This window comes from Penicillium canescens (genome assembly GCF_028828765.1).
Source record: "Penicillium canescens strain IBT 15451 chromosome Unknown utg000011l_segment0_segment0, whole genome shotgun sequence".
NCBI classification, from domain to species: Eukaryota; Fungi; Ascomycota; class Eurotiomycetes; order Eurotiales; family Aspergillaceae; genus Penicillium; species Penicillium canescens.
This window is the reverse complement of record NW_026703973.1, coordinates 339,278-358,448: the sequence shown is the minus strand read 5'-3', so window position 1 is coordinate 358,448 and position 19,171 is coordinate 339,278. Positions and strand designations below refer to the sequence as shown.

The 19,171-nt window shown below is 49.4% G+C and overlaps 9 protein-coding genes across 9 annotated transcripts; 2 read left to right on the top strand and 7 right to left on the bottom strand.

Moving 5' to 3' along the window:
- Positions 1-83: 83 nt before the first annotated feature.
- On the bottom strand, positions 84-1,213 carry N7446_012859 (putative C2H2 transcription factor; the record flags this gene model as incomplete). The annotated part of the gene is made up of 3 exons (XM_058521601.1): positions 721-1,213; positions 353-665; positions 84-314 (listed from the first exon to the last, which is right to left on the bottom strand). Exons 1-3 carry the CDS (start codon positions 1,029-1,031, stop codon positions 84-86), a joined length of 855 nt encoding a protein of 284 aa, XP_058365078.1. The 5' UTR covers positions 1,032-1,213.
- Positions 1,214-2,554: 1,341 nt separating this feature from the next.
- On the top strand, positions 2,555-3,545 carry N7446_012858 (DUF4396 domain-containing protein). The gene is made up of 2 exons (XM_058521600.1): positions 2,555-3,130; positions 3,198-3,545. The coding sequence occupies exons 1-2, from the start codon at positions 2,779-2,781 to the stop codon at positions 3,488-3,490; spliced, it is 645 nt and encodes a 214-aa protein (XP_058365077.1). The 5' UTR covers positions 2,555-2,778; the 3' UTR covers positions 3,491-3,545.
- Positions 3,546-4,051: 506 nt separating this feature from the next.
- On the bottom strand, positions 4,052-4,316 carry N7446_012857 (uncharacterized protein; the record flags this gene model as incomplete). Its single annotated transcript, XM_058521599.1, has 2 exons — positions 4,052-4,108; positions 4,143-4,316. 2 exons carry the CDS (start codon positions 4,314-4,316, stop codon positions 4,052-4,054), a joined length of 231 nt encoding a protein of 76 aa, XP_058365076.1.
- Positions 4,317-4,895: 579 nt separating this feature from the next.
- Positions 4,896-6,283, bottom strand: N7446_012856 (bZIP transcription factor; the record flags this gene model as incomplete). The annotated part of the gene is made up of 2 exons (XM_058521598.1): positions 4,896-6,106; positions 6,160-6,283. The coding sequence occupies 2 exons, from the start codon at positions 6,281-6,283 to the stop codon at positions 4,896-4,898; spliced, it is 1,335 nt and encodes a 444-aa protein (XP_058365075.1).
- An 851-nt stretch (positions 6,284-7,134) lies between these two features.
- Positions 7,135-8,061, bottom strand: N7446_012855 (alpha/beta fold hydrolase; the record flags this gene model as incomplete). The annotated part of the gene is made up of 1 exon (XM_058521597.1): positions 7,135-8,061. One exon carries the CDS (start codon positions 8,059-8,061, stop codon positions 7,135-7,137), a length of 927 nt encoding a protein of 308 aa, XP_058365074.1.
- Positions 8,062-8,766: 705 nt separating this feature from the next.
- On the bottom strand, positions 8,767-12,061 carry N7446_012854 (putative regulator of nonsense transcripts; the record flags this gene model as incomplete). The annotated part of the gene is made up of 2 exons (XM_058521596.1): positions 8,767-11,788; positions 11,838-12,061. The coding sequence occupies 2 exons, from the start codon at positions 12,059-12,061 to the stop codon at positions 8,767-8,769; spliced, it is 3,246 nt and encodes a 1,081-aa protein (XP_058365073.1).
- A 435-nt stretch (positions 12,062-12,496) lies between these two features.
- N7446_012853 (snoRNA-binding rRNA-processing protein IMP4) lies at positions 12,497-13,420 on the top strand (the record flags this gene model as incomplete). The annotated part of the gene is made up of 2 exons (XM_058521595.1): positions 12,497-12,502; positions 12,551-13,420. The coding sequence occupies 2 exons, from the start codon at positions 12,497-12,499 to the stop codon at positions 13,418-13,420; spliced, it is 876 nt and encodes a 291-aa protein (XP_058365072.1).
- Positions 13,421-14,392: 972 nt separating this feature from the next.
- On the bottom strand, positions 14,393-15,835 carry N7446_012852 (BRCT domain protein). Its single transcript, XM_058521594.1, has 5 exons — positions 15,609-15,835; positions 15,344-15,553; positions 15,238-15,273; positions 15,072-15,178; positions 14,393-15,015 (listed from the first exon to the last, which is right to left on the bottom strand). Exons 1-5 carry the CDS (start codon positions 15,784-15,786, stop codon positions 14,584-14,586), a joined length of 963 nt encoding a protein of 320 aa, XP_058365071.1. The 5' UTR covers positions 15,787-15,835; the 3' UTR covers positions 14,393-14,583.
- A 730-nt stretch (positions 15,836-16,565) lies between these two features.
- On the bottom strand, positions 16,566-18,824 carry N7446_012851 (bifunctional anthranilate synthase/indole-3-glycerol-phosphate synthase; the record flags this gene model as incomplete). Its single annotated transcript, XM_058521593.1, has 1 exon — positions 16,566-18,824. One exon carries the CDS (start codon positions 18,822-18,824, stop codon positions 16,566-16,568), a length of 2,259 nt encoding a protein of 752 aa, XP_058365070.1.
- Between the last annotated feature and the right edge of the window lie 347 nt (positions 18,825-19,171).

The window sequence follows — 19,171 nt, the reverse complement described above, 5'->3', positions numbered from 1 at the left end:
TTGAAGCCCGTTGTTGCTTGCTTCAATAAACGCCCACATGATGCAAATCGATCCGTAGACTGTCTGAACCGTGAGGAGCAAGCTTAGACAGGAGGGGCGGCCTGAGGAGTGGGCTGAGAAAGAGGCTGCAGGTCGGGCTCAGTCGGGGGCTGCTGGGGGATAGCCTGCTGAAGGCCGGCAACGATTCGCTCCAGCTCCTCCAGGCGGCGATCCTTCTCTTCGACCTCACGGCGCAGGCGCTTCACTTCATGGTGGAGCTCGGTGCCGTTCTCGTCCGTCTCGGGAAGATTACCGTCGTGAGAATCGTGTCGGCGCTTGATACCAGTCACAGGGAGAGATGGGGCACGGACACCCTCGACGCCCTCGACGCCCTCCAGCTCAGTTGCGCGGTCCCAAGGCATGTCCACGACAAGCGGGGGTTTTCGTCACCGTGCATGTGGCGGCGGCGAAGATGCTCGCGCAGGTTCTCCTGGCGTGTGAATCCATTGCCAGTGCTGCGGTTGCAATCGTTGTATGGGCACATCAAGGCCTTCTTGGCATCGGTGTTTTTCTTATGCACCTCACGCTGGTGACGTAGCAAGCCGCCGGAGTATGTGAAGCCTTGAATCTTGTCGCAGTTAGGCTCATAACATTTGTAGGGGCGATCATGCTTGTCCATGTGTTTGCTACAGTCGAGTTAGTATTTGACGCGTCAAGAGACGAAACAAGAGTTGTACTTACTTCCATTCACAAGGACGGCGGAACGTCGGGGGAGCAGCTTGACAGTCAAGGTGATCGCAGAAGATCTGACCCTCGGAGTTTTTGGGGGGATCGCGAGCGCGTCGGACGGAGAGACGTGGGCGCGTGGCGTCGAGGTAGCTCATGCCCCCTTCGTTGTGTACTTTGGCAATTGCGTAATCGTTTGATCTGTGGTGGGTAGACATTCTGGCGGACGGAGGAGATTGCTCAGAGGCAGAGGCAAGGATGGAAGCAGCAAGAGCTCCGTTAGGACCCTCACTTCTTGGACTAGGATAGTCAGAGCCGTCGCCCATATCGCGAAGTTGACCCCACACCACTGAGAGAGATACCGGAAAGACGCGTCTTAATTCACAACCACAAAATCAGAAAGACTGAATGGTTGAGACAAGAAGAAAGTGCGAAGATTTGTTTATGGAAGGTCTGAAATAAATTGGTGAAAAGAGGGCGAGGTATGGATGTATATCAGAGGATGGGGAGTTGCCAAAATTTTCAGGTAGCAAGGCATCCGTCAGGCTATTTATACGTTGGTCGGTTGCGTCAGGTGCTTTTCGACGCCACTGTGGCGCAGCCGATCTTGATCTTGTCTTTTTTTTCTAGCGGAGATGCCGAACAGCTGAAGTACAATTCATCACTGGCCAGAGCTTATATATATATGCAGGATACTTGGATAATCCCTTTCTTTTAATCCCTTGTTCGGCCCTTGTCCGGAGATATCCCACGTCTACAGTGGCGCTTAGCAAGCAGTGACTCATAATTACTACCAATCCTGTTGTCCGAGTCGGCGGATCCGGTTTAGGTATCAAAGCCCAGGGCCTGTCAGGCAGCCATCCAGCTGTCACGGATCGCCACTCACATCGGAACTCCCAAGGCTTTGGTGGAACATTCGAACATTGGAAGCAATCGTGGCGCGTGGCGGTGAGTACACGTGACTCTTATATAAGCGGTCTGCATCGGGCAGTGCGCTGCAATGGATGTTCACTATGCCCGATGTTAGGCTGCAACAATCTAATATTTAAAGGATCAATAGGCTCATTTTCAAGTACACGCAGCTAGCGTTTCTATAAAAAGGCACTCACATTCCAATGTTCAGGAAGCGATCCAGTGAGAGCCCGTTCTTGTCAACCCGGCTATGCAGACCTTGATGACAATTGGAACAGAACATTCTGCGTTGTTTTGATGGCAAAAGAAGAATGATTGCGTGGATATCATGGCTATGCCAGAGGATCAACATATTGAATCTTGCAGCTCTGACAACAACACACTCAACATTATCAAGTTCAGAAAAAAAGACAGAGAAGACACCAGGAAACCCAATTAAAAGGAAGAAGCACCTATACAATGTAGAGCAGCTCATCTCAGAATCGGACGTAAACTACTAACTCTGTTACAAAAACCCTTGCGGGATCTATAGACCCTCTTGGCTAAGCGGGGGATGTGCGTAGTGAAGAATAGTACTGCCTAATAAACACTGCCTCTGTCTGGGCATCAAGATCTGCATGTCAGCGCCTTGACCAGGCCCTATATTCATGCTTATCTATTTTGAGAACCTCTAGTTTCATGTACGATGTACTAGGATATTCCTTTACCAAGAAATTGCTTTGTACACTGCCCGGCATGACGAAGCATAAAACTCAGCCATCAAATATGTTCCATCATGAGACCGAGCCTGTTTGGCAAAAGAACCCACGCCAAGCGTACTAAATGCGTGAATGGCGCTGTTGGGTGAGATGGGATGTTAGTCTTCCCGCCCCACTCGATAGCCGTGTAAGGGTGAACTCGCAGTTTGTACTCTGTCTTCACTTTGTATAGTAACTAGCATGTTTTGATTCACCGCAACATCATTAAGCTCAAGAGTTCAACTTCCACTCATACTGGGATACTTGTGCGAGGAATGTCACATCTGATTATTTGAACGCGGCATTTGTGCTACAGGCCCGAACCAAGCTCCACCCTTTCCACCTAGCGCGGCTTCATTCTGTCTCGACGAGTTTTGTAAAAACCATTGCTTGGAAGTGCATAGATCTCCGAATCTTCCGCAACATGAATCCAATACGCCACTCGCTCTTCACCGTACGCAGCCCCGGGGTTTGTTGGGCCTCTATACGCCCCTTCAGCAGCATCCATCCTACACGAGCTTGTCATAAAGAGCCTTCTTCAAATGTTCCGCAGGAAGAAAAGACCTGCAAAAGCCAGACCACTATTACAAACCCCTCATCAACCTCCTCGTCAACACTCCGTCTCCCATTCTGGACCTGCAAATCCACTTGGCGAAGAGCAGGAATCAACACTCTCCGCTGTCTCGTAGGTTGCACAACTGGTGATTTCGCTGCATTATGGGTTCTTCAAACCTACTACCCAGAACTGGGCATGAGCAGCATCATGGCCATGTCGAGTGAGTCCCCTTCTCTATTTCCAGCTATTCCGCTTATAATGATGACCCCTGCTAATAATCGACCCAGTGGCGTCTGGTATCACGACTTCCATCATTCTCGAGACAGTCCTGCTCCATCGTGGGGCTGACCAGCTGCCTTGGGTAAGGGCTGCTCGTACTGCTATGGGCATGAGCATGGTTTCGATGTTGGCCATGGAGATTGCGGAAAATGCTGTCGATTATCATTTGACGGGTGGATTGGTTGCTTTTGGTGATCCAAAGTTCTGGTTGGCCGCCATTGTCTCGATGGGGGCTGGGTATTTGGCGCCTTTGCCTTATAACTATTTGCGTTTGAGGAAGTATGGGAAAGCGTGTCATTAGTTGTGGTGTGGGCTGGGTATGTGCACTGTATGCTGTGTTGGACTATTTTCAAAAGCTCTGTATACTAGTTTCATAGCGTATTATTACTTCTTTTGGATGTCTATCGCGGATAATATTTGATTCTCTATCTCAATCATTTTATGTTCATCTTCCTTGTTCGTTCATACAGTAATCCCGTCCAAGGCCTGGTACTTTTCTTGCCACGCGAATTCCTCTCCCATGGATCATACGGGGTCACAGGAATTACCGATCCATGCCTCCCCGCAAAAGGACTTTCCGAACTCTCACGATTGAAGCCAGGAAGCGGAACGCTCGTGATGTACTGAAACAAGCCACTGGCCCCCCGCGTGTATTCACGAAGCATGTAACGACCCAACTTCGCCTTGGGAAAAATGGAGGCATGAATAAAAGCAACAACAAACTCCACCCGTGCCAAACACTCATCTGCTCTTGTTATCCGTGGCGCTATTCGGAACTCGATAGTCCGTTTGGCATTGCAGTGGCCGCCCCGAAAACTCAAGAGAGGGCAAAAGTTCCAGGCAAAGTATTTGAAACTGTTGTTCATGACCTGAACGAGATTATCAGTGGTTTTACATCCACTGATGCAATCCCAACACTCTGTCAATGATTTTTCTTGAAGAGATGCACTCACCCAGCTATTCCGTGGAGCAGCCGGGGTGTCTCGTCGAGCCATTGGGGGGAGGGCATCAATAGCACATTCAAAATAGATTATGTTGTGGCTCATTGCCTGGAGATCTTTCAGTTCCCATTTCCCTTCTCCTTGAGACACGTGGACCTGCATGCCGCAGGCATCATTGCCTGTCATTGTGCAAACCTGTCCGAGTGCGTTAAAATGTCGTGAACTTGATCTCACCAGTGGCAGTTCTCTCGAAGATCCAATATTGGCGATACCAATTCGATTCTCCCTGAGTGTAGTGAGTAAATTGATTATCATACATGATAGGGATTTCTTGGAGTACACTGGTCAACTATGTCACCAAACCTTTGGATAATTGAGACTTTCGTGATAAGCCAATGTCGTATTGCTGCATAGTCGCGCATACGGCCCCACAGGATATCCTCGGTTTCCATTTGAGTGGCGGGTGGAAGAATGGCGTTGCATTTCTTTTCTAGATATCGAGAAAAAGGGAGTTCGTCACCTTGCCCAAGGCAGGGGGATTCATCAGCTGTGAGTATGTTTTCGAGCTCGATTCCTAGCTTATACCAACTTTCCATCCTTGTTTTGGATGATAGTGGGGTTTAAATGATGCTGAACAGCAAGGCTTGGTCAAAAGGTGAAAGAAAGATTATTTTACCCAAGAAAAAGTCGAAGTATATAGATTTTTGTTATGAAGAGTAAGACTCACTAACTGAGTGATTTGCCTGGCATCAAACATTCGTCTTGCTATACGCTTTCAATTTCAGTCGGCGTGTCCTCCCCTCGAATACCACGCCACCACTCACTTTGCCGGACAAGCTCTCCATCTTTTCCACCTAGCAGAGTCCAATACTTCTTCAAAAACCACACCTTAGCTTCCCAACTGCGGACATCCCACGGTGTACCTGTCGAAGCGAACCCAGTGGACTGATCTCGATCCCTCCTCCCCACACCTGCACCTCCCCAGCATACCAAGCCAGCCAGAAGATCGAGAAAGAACTGATCCTCGTCAAATTCTTCCAGATGTTGGTGCCTGATGAGGTTTTTCCTCAAAGTCGGAAAGGGGAGAATATCAATATATGGATGGTGCTCCACGGTAATCTGTTCACTGCTGGGTCTCAGATCCGGCTTCAGCGCCTTGAAGATTCCCTTTACCGTGCCAATGGTATTTGCTTCAATGGGATGATCAGACTTCGCGCCCGAGCGGTAAAACGGCGAGCGACAATCTTCAGCACATATCATCTCCTCGGTAATACCGATATGCATCCCCAGATTGAACAATGCTGAGATTGTGCACACCGTTTCGAGGCGAAGGGTATTGACATATGGATCTGCTATACGTGCAGTCGGTGTAAAACTCAAAAGTCGGAGACCTCTCAGGGTAAATGGATCCGGTCCTTGTGTTCGTATTTGGATGTGTGGAATAGAGCAGCCACAATCTATGTTCGTTGTCCAGTATGGGTCTGAGCCGTCATTGTGTTTTTCGCACACCACAACTGAAGGATCGACGTGGGTTGTGGCTATGGGATCCGACCTTCCCGTTGTAGATTGGGTGCCGAATGACGGTAAAAAGAGTGCTGTGGTGTCCCATGGACTTAGTGATGGTGGTGTATTGTTCTCTGATTGTGAGGTATGTGTTGCAGATCCCCATATGCTTGGCACTGTTGAGGTGCCGTCGGACTGTGAAATAATTGCCGTGGAGTCCCACGTACTCAATGCTGACCAGTTATCCTCGAACTGTGGGACAATGTAATGGAAATCCTGAGTCCCCGAGGATAGACTGGGAGCGTATATGTCTGAAGTATCATAAATTGATGGGTCTTGTGTAGTGATATGTGATCCCTCAGTTATAGTCGCTTGAGATGTAGCTGTGTTCACAGCTAGCGTTTCTTCAACAGAACCACGTTGCGAGGCTTCGAGTGCCTCGAGATGGCTTAGGCGATCACGAAGCTTCTCCCCTAAGCAAATAATAAGTACTTGAATTCTCAGAGACTACCAACTGTAAGCTTACGATATCTTTTTTGCGCCTTGATATTCTGTTGTCGTCTCTTCTCCGGATTGCGGCGGACGGGTTTTCGTTTCTCCTTTGCCACACTTTCACTCTGTAGCATGTCCGCTTGAGTCAGGGATGACATCGTATCAAAGAGCTAAATTTGATCGAGAAATATACTGGCGTAATGAGAAGCCCAAGTCCGACCGATCGATCGAGGCGAGTAAAAGAAGATGAGATGTGGTCAGGGTCAGCTCCAAGGCTGTGAAATGGGTACGTCAGCAACAGCCAAATACAAAGCACGTTGGAGATCAATTGTCGGCACGGGCTTTGATTTAGGTTTGAGAATAACTCTTCATAGACTTGTCCCACGGATATACATATATCTTTGAGTCGTCTGGACTGTACTTCATAGAATTCAACGCCAAATTCCCCACGATATCCACATATCCACTCGGTCACCGCTAGCCCTATTCTGGTAACTCAATACAAGGCTTGACCCTTCCAGGCACATGAGATCCATACACCTTAAAAGAACAGGAGAACATCATTTCTGCCTGTCATTTTACTTTTTTTTTTTTTTTTTCAGCTTTTCTTCTGTTCAATACATTTATCCAGCCAGCTACCATGGCCAGGAAGGACAAAAGAAGAATTAGGGGAAGGAGCAGAGCATACATACAGTCATAGGCCATGGGTCCTTTCACACCTCCACCTTATACGATCTATATAATTAATCCTAGGAAGCCGAAAATGGGCAAAAAGAGTTGGAAAAAAGACAGGCCAAAGCTGGGCTAAACCAATCCATAAGACGATATGCTCGCTTCGAGGCTGTCGTATAGAGAGAGTCCAACACTTCATGGCACCGTATAAATATTTATGGCCCCTGTTGTAGGCTGAAATACTTGAAAGATACTGGTAGGTTGTGCTGGCAACAAGACCATTTCAAAAGACAAGCCTCAAGTCAAAAGACCATGATGATCATAGCCCTAGATGAAATTAAAGCTTCTGAACATCTCTGCCCCGTACCATATCAAGCACCCACTGAATCTCCTCAGCCACAACATCAGGTCTGATAAGATGAACGTTATGCCCACAGTCTGGCAAATAAACAAAATGAGTTCTCGAAGAAAGCCGCAACTGTTCCTCACTTAGCGTCCTCGCAGCTACCTCCCACCCATCCAACAATTTCCGAAACGTCCTCTGCTGCGCTGTCGTCCCATTACCCGCTTCGACGCCCTTCTCAAAGATCCGCTCATACTCCGTCACACTTTTGCAAAGTATCACGCTCAAAGGCTTATCGCCCAAAGCCTGTCGTTCAAACTGCTTCTTCTCGCCAAGAGTCTGGCAAACTTCAACAGCAGAATTTGCTTCTGCCTCTCCGGCAACAGCACCACGAGCCATTTCCATAGCCCTTTGCCGCCATTGATCTCGGGTTAGAACTGAGTCTGCTCGCAAGCCTGTAATCTGGGATACCTTGAGGTCACCTACTACGGCAGCAATATTCGGATCCGGGACTTGGAAGAAATCGAGGTTGTTCTCGGTTGCGGTTTCGAAGAGAACCATTCCACAGACCCTTTCTGGGTGGAGATGTAGATATTCTCTTGCGACAAGACCACCGTAGGAATGGGCGGCTAAGATTATTGGACCTTGCTGTTGAGTTGCTTGGAGAAGGCTGTGTAATTCTATTGCGGATGCAACTGCCGAGATGCGATTCGGTCCGCTTTCGCTTTTTCCTAGACCTGAGCGGTCGTATAGGAGTATTTGGGCGAATTGGGATACTAGGGGTTCTAGAGCTGCGTAGCTGGAGGCGACATCGCCTGATCCTGGGATGATTACCACTAGAGGATCATCGGGGCCTCGCGGGGTACCACTGGTTGTGTAGAAGAGCCGGTGTGTGCCGATAGAAATCATTGAGGTCTCCATTTCGGCTGATCTGGCTGGCTGATTTGGGGATTCCAGGACTTGATGTTGAGGTATTGAGGGGGCTGAAGGGACCAAAGCGGGGCAACGGATTAGCCCTAAGAATACCGAGTGAATTATATGGTCGATGAATCACTTGGTACTTCGAGAATTAGAGGTAAAAATATTGGATTTCATATCTACGTATACGAATGGGATGATATTTGGCATTGATTTTTTTTGAGCTAGATACCTGACAGTCTTAGCGATAGAGTTACTGTGGCAAGTATGGATCAAGGCCAAGGGGCAGGGAAACATTCGCAGAGTCGCCCGGTAATTGCTACCGGGGCTATCTGAACTGAGCATCGAAAATTGACGGGGATGCTTGTAAATTTCTTGAACAGAAGAATACTGGGCGATCATCGTCGTATCCGTCTGAAAGTCACGCTCTGTAGGAATACTGAGGTGGCAATGACGAGGGATCAGACCAAGGGCTGTCCTTCGACCCGACGTAACGGTGCTCTTCTGGCAGTTAAGCGAAGCCAAGAATGAGCATCCGAAAAGTCCTGGTTTCACCGATCCAAAGTTCTGATCGGCATGGAAGAAACTGGCGGGCAGACTCTGTTGGAAAGAACCCTGGTAGCTATTGCGGACATTGTTTCTCCGAGTGGTAGGAGAATGAATCTGTTGGAGATTGCCCTGAAACGTATTATATACGAGGGTGTTCACTCAGTCGTAGTTACCGCCGACTTGGCTGGCGAAAGCAGTGGAGACACTGCGAGCGTCATCGTCATCGTGAATATTCTGGCCGGGTGCACCACGGGTTACGCGAATGCTGGCTGAGCTACCTCCGAAGATGCTTCCATTGTCGGGAACTCCAGCTCTGTAAGGTTCGCGTCCACCAGACTCCACATAGCGCTTCAGACGGTCGGATTGGCTCAAGCTGGGCTGCTTGTTCATGTCGTTGATGCTGAGGCCAGCGAGGCTGACACCGCCTTGGTCAACGCTACGTCCATCAACAATGCTGCTGGTGACGTCGGACTCAGTGGCAGCGACAGACTCTCCAGCCACACTTGGAGCCCCCTTCGCTCGGCCACCGTTTGCACGGCGACCACCAGAGATGGAAGGCCAGCCGTCGCCGAAGTTTTGGAACATAGGCGGGTAACCAGAGGGAAGACCAACGCCACCAAGAGCAGATGAGTGAACTGAAGACACATCGTCGGGGATATAGCCGACCACAGATCCAGAGTCATGATACTCATTGCGATGGCCGTTGCGACCATTGACAGCGCTGTTGGGGGCATTGTTAGCCTGGCTGAAAGACATCTGGAAGCGCTGGGGGCCTCTGTAGGCTTGCTTGGGACGGCTGAACTGGATCAAAGACTCTTGGAGGTTGGACAAGGGTCCTTCGACGAGACAGTGTCGTTCCTTGAAGTGTTGCAGAAGGCAGTTCCACAGAGGATGCTTGGAGAGAACCTTGGGGTTTCCGAGGATGACCAGACCGAAACGGGCACGAGTAAGGGCGACATTGAGACGACGAGGATCGCTCAGGAAACCGATACCCTGGTGGTCGTTGGAACGCACACAAGATAGAATGATGTAATCCTTCTCTCGGCCCTGGAAGGCATCGACAGATGCGACCTCAATCTCCTTGTAGTGCTCCTTCTTGAAAGTACCGTTTGCCTGCATCGAGCTGACGATGTAGCTACGCTGTCCCTCGTAGGGAGTAATAATACCGATGTCCTTGGGCTGAACACCTGCCTTGAAGAAACGGGTAACAATTTTCTCAACATTGGTTGCTTCGGTACGGTTCAGGTACGAGGTTCCCGAGGCCGAGATTTCTTCGTTGCCCAGGTTGGACCAGAACATCATGGGGTCATCAATGATGGGCCAGGGGAAGTCCACATCACGGCGAACACGATCAGCAATAGTGATACCGTTCTGCAGAGAGCCCTCGTAGAACATGTTCGAGGGGAACTCCGAAAGACACGGGTGCATGCGGTACTGAACGTTCAAACGGATAGGAGAGCAGCCCAAGATAACGAGACGCTCGAACAGAGACTGATTCAAGCCAGCCTTGGCAGCCTTCTTGTTCATGATAACAGGGCCAAGCTGCTGGTGATCACCAACCAGAACAACTTGCTTGCAACCAAGAACCAATGGGATCATGCACTCTGGCTCGGCGGATTGGGTAGACTCGTCAATCAGAACAGTACGGAACTTGCCCTTGGAGAGACGAGGATCGCCTGCACCCACACAAGTACAGCAGATGACATCCGCGTTGGTGAGAATTTCGCGCTCGGCAGACCGGGTAAGTTGCTTCAGGCGCTTTTCGTCCTGGCTAGACAACTCACCAAGTTCAGCCTTAAGCTGGTTGAGCTTTACCAATTCAATGTTGCTGTCGTTCATGCGAACCTGCTCATGCAGTGAAAGGAAACCAACGGCAGACTCTACATCCTCGCGGGATTTGGCAGTGACACGGACAGTCTTGAGACCTGTTCGGTGTATACGTTCACAAAGCTGGTCAACCGCAACGTTGGATGGAGCGCATACCAACACTTGACCTCCGTTGATCTTGGCAAGGTGGTAAATGATGGTGGCCGAGGTGACGGTCTTACCAGTCCCAGGTGGACCCTGGATCAGACTGAGGGGGCGCTGCAGAACACTCTTCACTGCGTTAATCTGACTGCCGTTCAGATCAGGCAGACCAGGAACACTGAATTTCTTCGGGATCTGTGTCTTCATGGGAGCCGCCGCAACTTCATGACCAAGAAGGCGATGGAAGATGTAACCAGAGACACTCATCTCATCAACGGCAAATGTCTTCATGGCGCATTGCATACGGTCAAAGGAAGTGGATTTCCAGACATAGTCTGCCATGAAGTTGTGAGTGCATTCTGTTGGAACTGACTTGTGATCACCCTTGGCGCGCAATTCAATGGTCACCTCATCAGATTGGTTGTTAGGAATTTTGATAACGTAGCCAACTCCTTCCCACTTGGGACGCAGTTCACCGTTGTACTTGAGGCGCATCTCATCACCAACAGCCAGCTTCACATCTCCCAGCTCGAGCTTGGGCAGGACAAAGCTAGCAAGATGCTTGTTGTTAAGACCGAGATCCCAGCGCACGATCAATCCGTCTTGAGATTGGGATTCCTTCAACTTGCGGTCGTAATCAGCCTCGATCTTAACGAGTGGTCCAAATATGTTCTGGTACTGGAAGGCATCATCGTAGCGAAGTAAAACTGGGGCAGGCTCGTCATCTACTGCGGTGGCTTTCTCAAGATCCTCGAGGGTCGCATTGCTGTTCTCCTTCCACATTTCTTCCAATTTGGCAATAACCTGTGGGCTGAGGTGGCGGGCTCGGAGTTGCTCTTGATCAGTGGGCGCTCCCACCAACCAGGGGAGGAAAGAGCGGTCCTCGATAAGTGGCTGCCAGCGTGAAGTGTCCCAGTTCATGTCCTTGGAGGAAGGCATAGAGGCACAAGGCTGGCGACAAAGAAGCACAACCACTGTATCTGATTTAGCGGGGATGAATCCAAGCAAGAACACATTCTTGGTGCCACAGTTGTAGCATTCGAGGATGGTATCACCCAATGAGGATGCCGGGTGAAGCTGAACTTCTTTATGGCGAGCGCGGACAAGGTGATTGACAATATGAGACGAGGAGGTGTTTCCACGAGCACTGCAGAACCATTTGTTACATGAAAGACATTTGACGACTCTGCTGGGGTTATGGATGCCGCAGTATCTATTAAATCTTAGTAAAATCACATATCAAGAAGAGAGGCGAGACTCACGCGCATGCATGGGCAGGAAGCTCTATTTCTTCATCGCCATGTCCTTGGTTCTTCTGGTTCCCATTCACTGGCGCACCCACTGTGCTTTCCATATCGTCGTCTTCAAAGTTATCGGAGCCTTCATCTTCGTCGTCGTGAAGCCTCGGCCTTGCGCGGCCAAGTGCAGTCTGGTCATGCTCATCAATCTCCGCCCCCGTTGAGGGATCTTCCGGCCGATAGCTCATTATGAATGCTGATCTGGGAAGTTGGTGGTGATAGGGTCGGAGTGAAAGAAGCGCGGAAGCAAAATGAAAACGAAAAGCTGAAAGCGCAGGCGAGAACAAGAAAAGGATTTGAAAGTCGTAAGCAATAAAAGAGCGTAGAGGACAATCCGGTCGTCCTCGGAGGGTTGCAGTCAGGGCCGGAGGGGCAGAGGAGCGGGGGGAGAACTAGACATGTAAGCATTAGCAATATATTATCAGAAAGTCTGTGAGATGTCATACATCGAGCTCTCTCGAACAAAAGAGAGGTGAGGTTGTCTAGATGAGAAGCCCTCCGCAACCCAGATTCTTTATCGGTGCGATCCCACTCCGGCTACGCAGACGAGCCAAAGACGCAGCGCCGGAGTTAAGAAAAAAAAGTTACCCGCCTCTCACCTCAACATTCTCCAACTCGACAAAATGCTGGTAAGTACTCATCGCATGGAAATTTGACATTATACTCATTGTATACAGCGCCGTCAAACCCGCGAACGTCGCGATTATCTCTACCGGAGAGCTCTGCTGCTCCGCGATGCCTCCATTGCTGAGAAAAGAGCCCAGCTGAAAGCTTCATTGGCTTCTGGAAAGCCTTTGGATCCCACGATTGCAGACGATAAGGCTCTTCGAGCGGACTTCAAATATGACGAATCAAAAGACGACACTGAGATGGACATCGACGACGAATACGTTTTAACATCCGGAATTATCGATCCCCGTCCTCTGGTCACCACTTCTCGCTCCCCCTCTGTTCGCCTCGGTGCCTTCGCAAAGGAAATCCGTCTTCTTCTCCCCACCGCTATCCGTCTCAACCGTGGAACCCTCGTTCTGGGAGATATGGTCTCCAGCGCAACCTCCGCCGCCTTGACCGATATGCTCCTCCTCCACGAGCACCGTGGTACTCCCACCGCCCTCACCATTTCACATCTCCCTCACGGCCCAACTGCCAGCTTCTCCCTTCACAATGTCGTTCTGCGCGCAGATATCCCGAATTCTGCTCGTGGTACCGTGTCGGAGAGCTACCCGCACCTGGTCTTTGAGGGTTTCACCACTAAGCTGGGTGCCCGTGTTGTTCAGATCCTGAAGCATCTCTTCCCACCCCGTGAGACTGGCAAGGTCGGCAACCGTGTTGTCAGCTTTGTGAACAAGGATGATAACATCGAGGTGCGCCACCATGTCTTTGTCAAGACTGGATACCGCGATGTGGAGCTGGCCGAGGTTGGTCCACGCATGACTATGCGCCTGTTCGAAATCCGTGGAGGCACGTTGGAGAAGGGCTCTAGTGGTGATGTTGAGTGGGCCCTTACTCAATACACAAGAACCAGTAAGAAGAAGGATTACCTGTAATTTTTCATATTCGCATCACTTCATTGTCTGTGGCGTGGGTGGTCAAAAAGACAGAACCTTATATCGTCAAATTGATGATCGACTGGCGTATCTGGTGTTAAAAGGGCAATTAGAAGGGTTGTTTTCTTGTGTTATTGTCTTTATACCCTATTTAAATGATGTGGATCATATATTTTGATCCCAAAATGGAATGCAACGCATCGAATCTACACCACAAGGCTAATTGACGTAAATTGACTGGCAAAACTAGCTACCTTGGACGGTTTAAGTTCACAAGGGAGCCATGTCGACGTCACGTGCACATTATATACTTTGTAGCTCGACCCTGATACACTTCTTGGCTAAGTTGTCCTTAGGCGTATAGGATGGTTTACTGGGATGTTAGTGATTGGAAAACACGACCGACAATGTTCTGGTTCCAGGATTGCGGCATGGATTATTCGTTCTGATACGAAGCCCAAACTTGTACTCCCAGAGTCTTATTGGCTTGCTCAATTTTATTGTGCCATTCACTATCGCTTCTAGCACGGGTGTGCATATATACTATTACGACCTATGGAGCTTTATCCTTTTGGTTTGCGGGTGTGAGTTTTGGTTTGCAAATCGTGGTTCACGCATTTTGCATGGTCAGGAGTATCTGGGCTATTCCTGGTGAAGCTGAAACTGGGACAGTGAATGAATCTGTTTGCTACGGTCTATTATGAGGAATTTATGTCAGTCTGACAGGTATACTCCAAAATTTGCTCGAAGTACATTCATAGGCCATAGGTCCTTTCACCCACCTTTATACAGCCTACATGATGAACCAGAGGCACTCGAAAAAGGGCAAAGTAGGTGCCAAAAGAGAGGCCAATATAGGGTGAAAACCTTTTATAAACAGTATACTCGCTTCGAGGGTTTCATGTAGAGACCGTTCAATACTTCATGGCACGGTATACACACTTATGACCCCTGTTGTACCTTTTTAACCCCAAAGACTGTAAGCTAGTAATATCATTCTTCGTGGAGGCTATGTAAATACTTCATGAGTGGCACTATACCTGCGCTTTAACCATGGCCTGGATTCCGGCTCCATCGCCCTCCTGATCTGACTCCTTCGCGATGAAATCTCCATCCCGAATCTCCATTTCCTCAGACTTCTCACCACTGGCGCCACTATCTGCCTATTCTCCGTTGTCGTAGCGCTCATCCTCTTCCTTGTCCTCGAGATCGATCATCGCTTCCATTGAGGTATCGCTTTTTCCCTGCTCAGCCAAGGCATTGATTCCAGTCTTATCATCCGCTGCACGAGTATCCATGTTCTGCGAACTCATCATGAAGCTGCCGAGAATACTTCTGTGTTCCTCAAGGAAGAACCAACCAGCATGTGCCGGCAAAGGTTTTCCAACAGCATCCTTCTTGGGTGGTAGGATCTTTCCATTCGCTCGGTCTTCCCATTCCTTGCCAGTATGAATCTTGAAGTGCATCTTAAAGATGTTGACGGCGAGCTGGACGCTGTTTCTTGGTGGGGTCAGGACCTCGACGGAGGATTTGCCGGTACGACTGAATTTGATGTATGTTGAGTACATGTGTGGCTCAGAAAGTGATTCGTAGACCTTGAATTGATCAGTAATGGTTTTTTACTGCCACTGTAATGGTGGTCATCACTTACCGTCAGCTGGCATTTTTCTCTCGCCGTGGCTGGTGGTTGAGCTCTGCGGAACATGGTGGCACTGTAGAGTGTTCCTGTGAAGCTGTCAAAGTATTCTTGACGCACCGCTGAACGGTTCAAATAAACGTTAGCTTGATATTTGATATGATGGCGGAGTAGTACTTACCTCTTCTTTTGCCTCTGGGTTTGATGAATGGATCAACTATAATATATCAATATCAGTGCATCGGCCGACTGGATTTCAACAGAGTAAAAGTAAGAGCAAGAAATACCGATAGGACGCTTTGGGGCCTTTGGCTTAGCCTGAGACTTGACAACCTTGTTGGGTGCCTTGAGTACTTTTGCCTTCTTTGCCGCCGCCTTGATGATATTCTTCAAAAGGTAACGTCCCTCACCCTTGGGCCGGCGAGTTAGGGATAGAAGCGAGTCATCAAGCCAATCGTAGCTGACGATCTTGATTCCGAGTTTGTTCGCATCCTTCACTGTATTCGTTTCTTAGCTCATTGCTTCGAGGGGTTTCGCGATGACACAACATACCTGGCTCGACATTTTGCTTGAAGGCTTCTTCCGTTGCGATCAAATGAGTGACGCGAGAATTGACGTCCCGGCTGAAGTCTCCCCCGTTTGCTCGTATCCACTGCGGAATCTTCTCGCCGATGCCACCCTCAAACTTGCCTGTGATGGCGGCATGAATGCGCGCAAATGTCTTCCCCATTGTGGAGATCAGCCAAGGCTGGTGGATTTGCTGGATATTTTCGTGAGCGTTCTGGGTCTCTGCTGCTTGAAGGACTGGTGCTGGGGGCAAAAAGTCCTCGAGGATGTATATTGAAGGCGAGACCCAGATGTATTGCAAAGAGAACTTCTCAGCTTCTCCGAATAATTCCTGGGATCTGTATGCCTGGTTTATTGGCGGAAAGCAAATAATAAGTTCGCCAAGGGCGGAGGGAGAGAGAGAAAGTGGGATGCTGAAAGGCATCACCGATCGATCCTGATAAGAGGAAGAGTCAGAAAAGCCCCTTGGGGCAAATATCAGATCGACGCAAGTGAAAGTGAACGAAAGCGAAGAGGAACGCAGACGGCCTCAGTATTCTCTGAGAATATGGAGTCGATATGAAATACGCCTAGAAGAGGAGGCAATCCCAATAGCGACTGAGAAGACTGAGACGACTGTCTCCAATCGCTGCTGGTATGCCTGTGGCTTTATTTGGTTGAGGTTTTGCGATAGCGACGATGGTTCGATGTACGAAGTAGAACGGCGAAAAAAGACTATGTTAGAAAACACTAAGGGACATCTTGGTACAAGAACAATGAGAAATGGGGTTTTCACTGGCATATGATCAAACCAGTGCAAGTGAGAGTGGATTGAAAAGATATAAAAGCCGAAGTGGCTGATGGTGTATTCATCTAGAGCATAGATTCATGATGCATCGAAAATGAAGTAAGAAATTGAGGCCGTAAAAAATATACCAAGAAATGAAAAGTATGGTTCCTTAATCATTGCCGAATGCTTTTGGCTGCCCTCACAAAGGCCCGAATTTTCTCCAAATCTTGGGAGCCGTTGGTCTCGACGCCTGAGCTGACATCCAGAGCGACTACTTTCTGGCTAGACTGGCCCAGCTTCTTCACGGTGTCGACCACGTTGTCCGGATTCAAACCGCCAGCCAGAATGACGCGCAGTCCGTCGTCATTATCGAGAGACTTTTTGACACTGGATTCTTCCAGCAGCTCACCGGAGCCTCCCGCACCGGAATCCAACAGGGGAAGAGCGTGGTATGCGCGGCGTGCGATGCCAATGTCGCCGGGAGCGAATTTGCGGATGACGGGAACCGGAATCAAGCTGGCCCATTCCAGTGGCTCAGATCCATGCAGTTGCACAACGTCGAGTCCCAACTTTTGTTGTTGGGAAAGAACATATGACAGCGGTTGGTCCATGAAAACACCCACAAGAAGTGCGCGAGAAGGGTGACGCAAGACATTAGTAGAGTGGTCGAACCATTCCAGTGGCGTAGCCTTTGTTGATTGCTGTAATGGGACATTGGCTGGACGGGGTGTCGACTTGATAACCTGGGAAATGCGAAGGGCCACATCATCTTGGACTAGACGCGAACGGCCTTGAACCATGATGATGCCAATGAGATCTGCACCCGCTTGAATGGCGGCGAAAGCTGCTTCTTCGGTCCGAGTACCACAAATCTTGACCAATGGAGAGCTCGAGACGCCGCCAAGATCTTTGTCGGAACCACCGAGAAGCTCCGCGACGAAAGCAGAGGTATTTTGGGCCCGCATTAAAGCCTCGCCAACAAGAATTGCCTTGACACCTTCTTTCTTATATGCTTCCACATCCTTGGGTCCCAGGATTCCACTGAGAGCACACACAATTGTGCTCTCAGGGACCTGGTCCATCAAGCGACTTGTAGTTCCCAGGTCGACTTCGAAGCTCGTCAGATCTCTGTTGTTGACACCAATCACTTGGGAACCAAGATCAACGGCAATCTTCATTTCCTCGGGGGTGTTCACTTCAACCAGAGGTTCCATGCCAAGACTGCGAGAGTAATGATACAGTCTGGCCAAGAGCTCGATGTCCAACATCTTCACAATAAGTAGAACAGTATCAGCACCGGCCAGGCGTGCTTCCAAAATCTGATATTCGTCGAATACGAACTCCTTTCGGAGAACTGCCGGTCGGTTAGTAAGCCCTTCCAAGCTCTGACGGACAGCCCGCAAGTCATCAATGGTGCCCTTGAACCATTCCGGCTCTGTGAGGACAGAGATGACGCTAGCTCCAGCCTTGGCATACTCTCTTGCCTGGGCAGGAGCGCACACATCAGCCGAGATGACACCCTTTGAGGGTGATGCACGCTTGATCTCCGCCATCAGGGAGAGGGGATAGTCCGATTGCCTCAATCGTGCAGGGAATGAAATTTGAGGGGGCGCAATGTTTAGGTCGTATGCAGCCTGGAGAGCCTCCGGCCGCAATGCAGGGATCTTCTTCTGCTCGGCAACAGCATTTCTGCGGTGGGCATAGATCTTGTCCAAAATAGAGAGTTTCTTGTCCACCGGTGCTGCGGGAGTTGCGGTCTGGGGTTTGCCCCAAGTACCAGAGGTGAGAGTGAGGAAGTTCCTGAACATAGTACGTCCATACTCTGTCAAAATACTCTCGGGGTGGAATTGAACGCCCTCCACGGTGAGCTCCTTGTGCCTCACACCCATAATAACGTTCTTGCCGCTGCCATCCTCCAATTCAGCCCACGAGGTGACTTCCATGCATTCAGGGACGGTAGAGAGTGTTCCGGCGAGAGAGTGGTACCGAGTGACCGAGAGCGAAGTTGGCAATCCCTGGTAGACCCCCTTGGCGTCATGCTTCAATACTGAGGTCTTTCCATGAAGGATTTCGCCGGTGACATCCACTTTGCCACCAAATGAAGTAATCATACACTGTTGACCCATGCAGACACCAAAGATAGGGATTTTTCCACTAAAGTATTGGATTGCAGCATTGCTGATTCCTGCATCGGTCTCTGGGTGGCCGGGGCCGGGACTGATAACCAGCTGGGTAGGCTTCTTCGCGATCAAGTCTTCAACGGTAACTTGGTCATTGCGGTAAACGGTCACGGTAGCACCTTCGAGGACCAAGTACTGATAGACGTTCCAGGTGAATGAGTCGTAGTTATCGATCAGGATGACATTGGAGGCGCTGGCCAATTTGGCGGCGCTGGTGGGATGGTGGGGGGAGTGGTCGACAAGGTCCGCCATAGCCACGGATGCTGAGGTATTGGGAGTTAGAAATTATAGCTTGGTCAAAATGCTCTTCCACAGAACCCTAGACTCCTTGCAAATCAGACCAGAAATGTTCCTGTCGCATGGACGTGACTCAGAAAGAATATCGGGTTGGATGCCGGCGCTCACCGCCTGGCATTTATTAAGTCCAGATAAACTACGGAGGACAATTGCGGCCAGAAGCAATGAGAATCTCTTTACTTCTATTGATGTTGGTTTGAGAATAACAGCTTAAAAAGTAGATAGAAATGTTGAAGTCAGTTGGACAATTCACAAAGGGAAAATCTTGTATCAATCTTCACAGTATCAAAAGTTATATATTA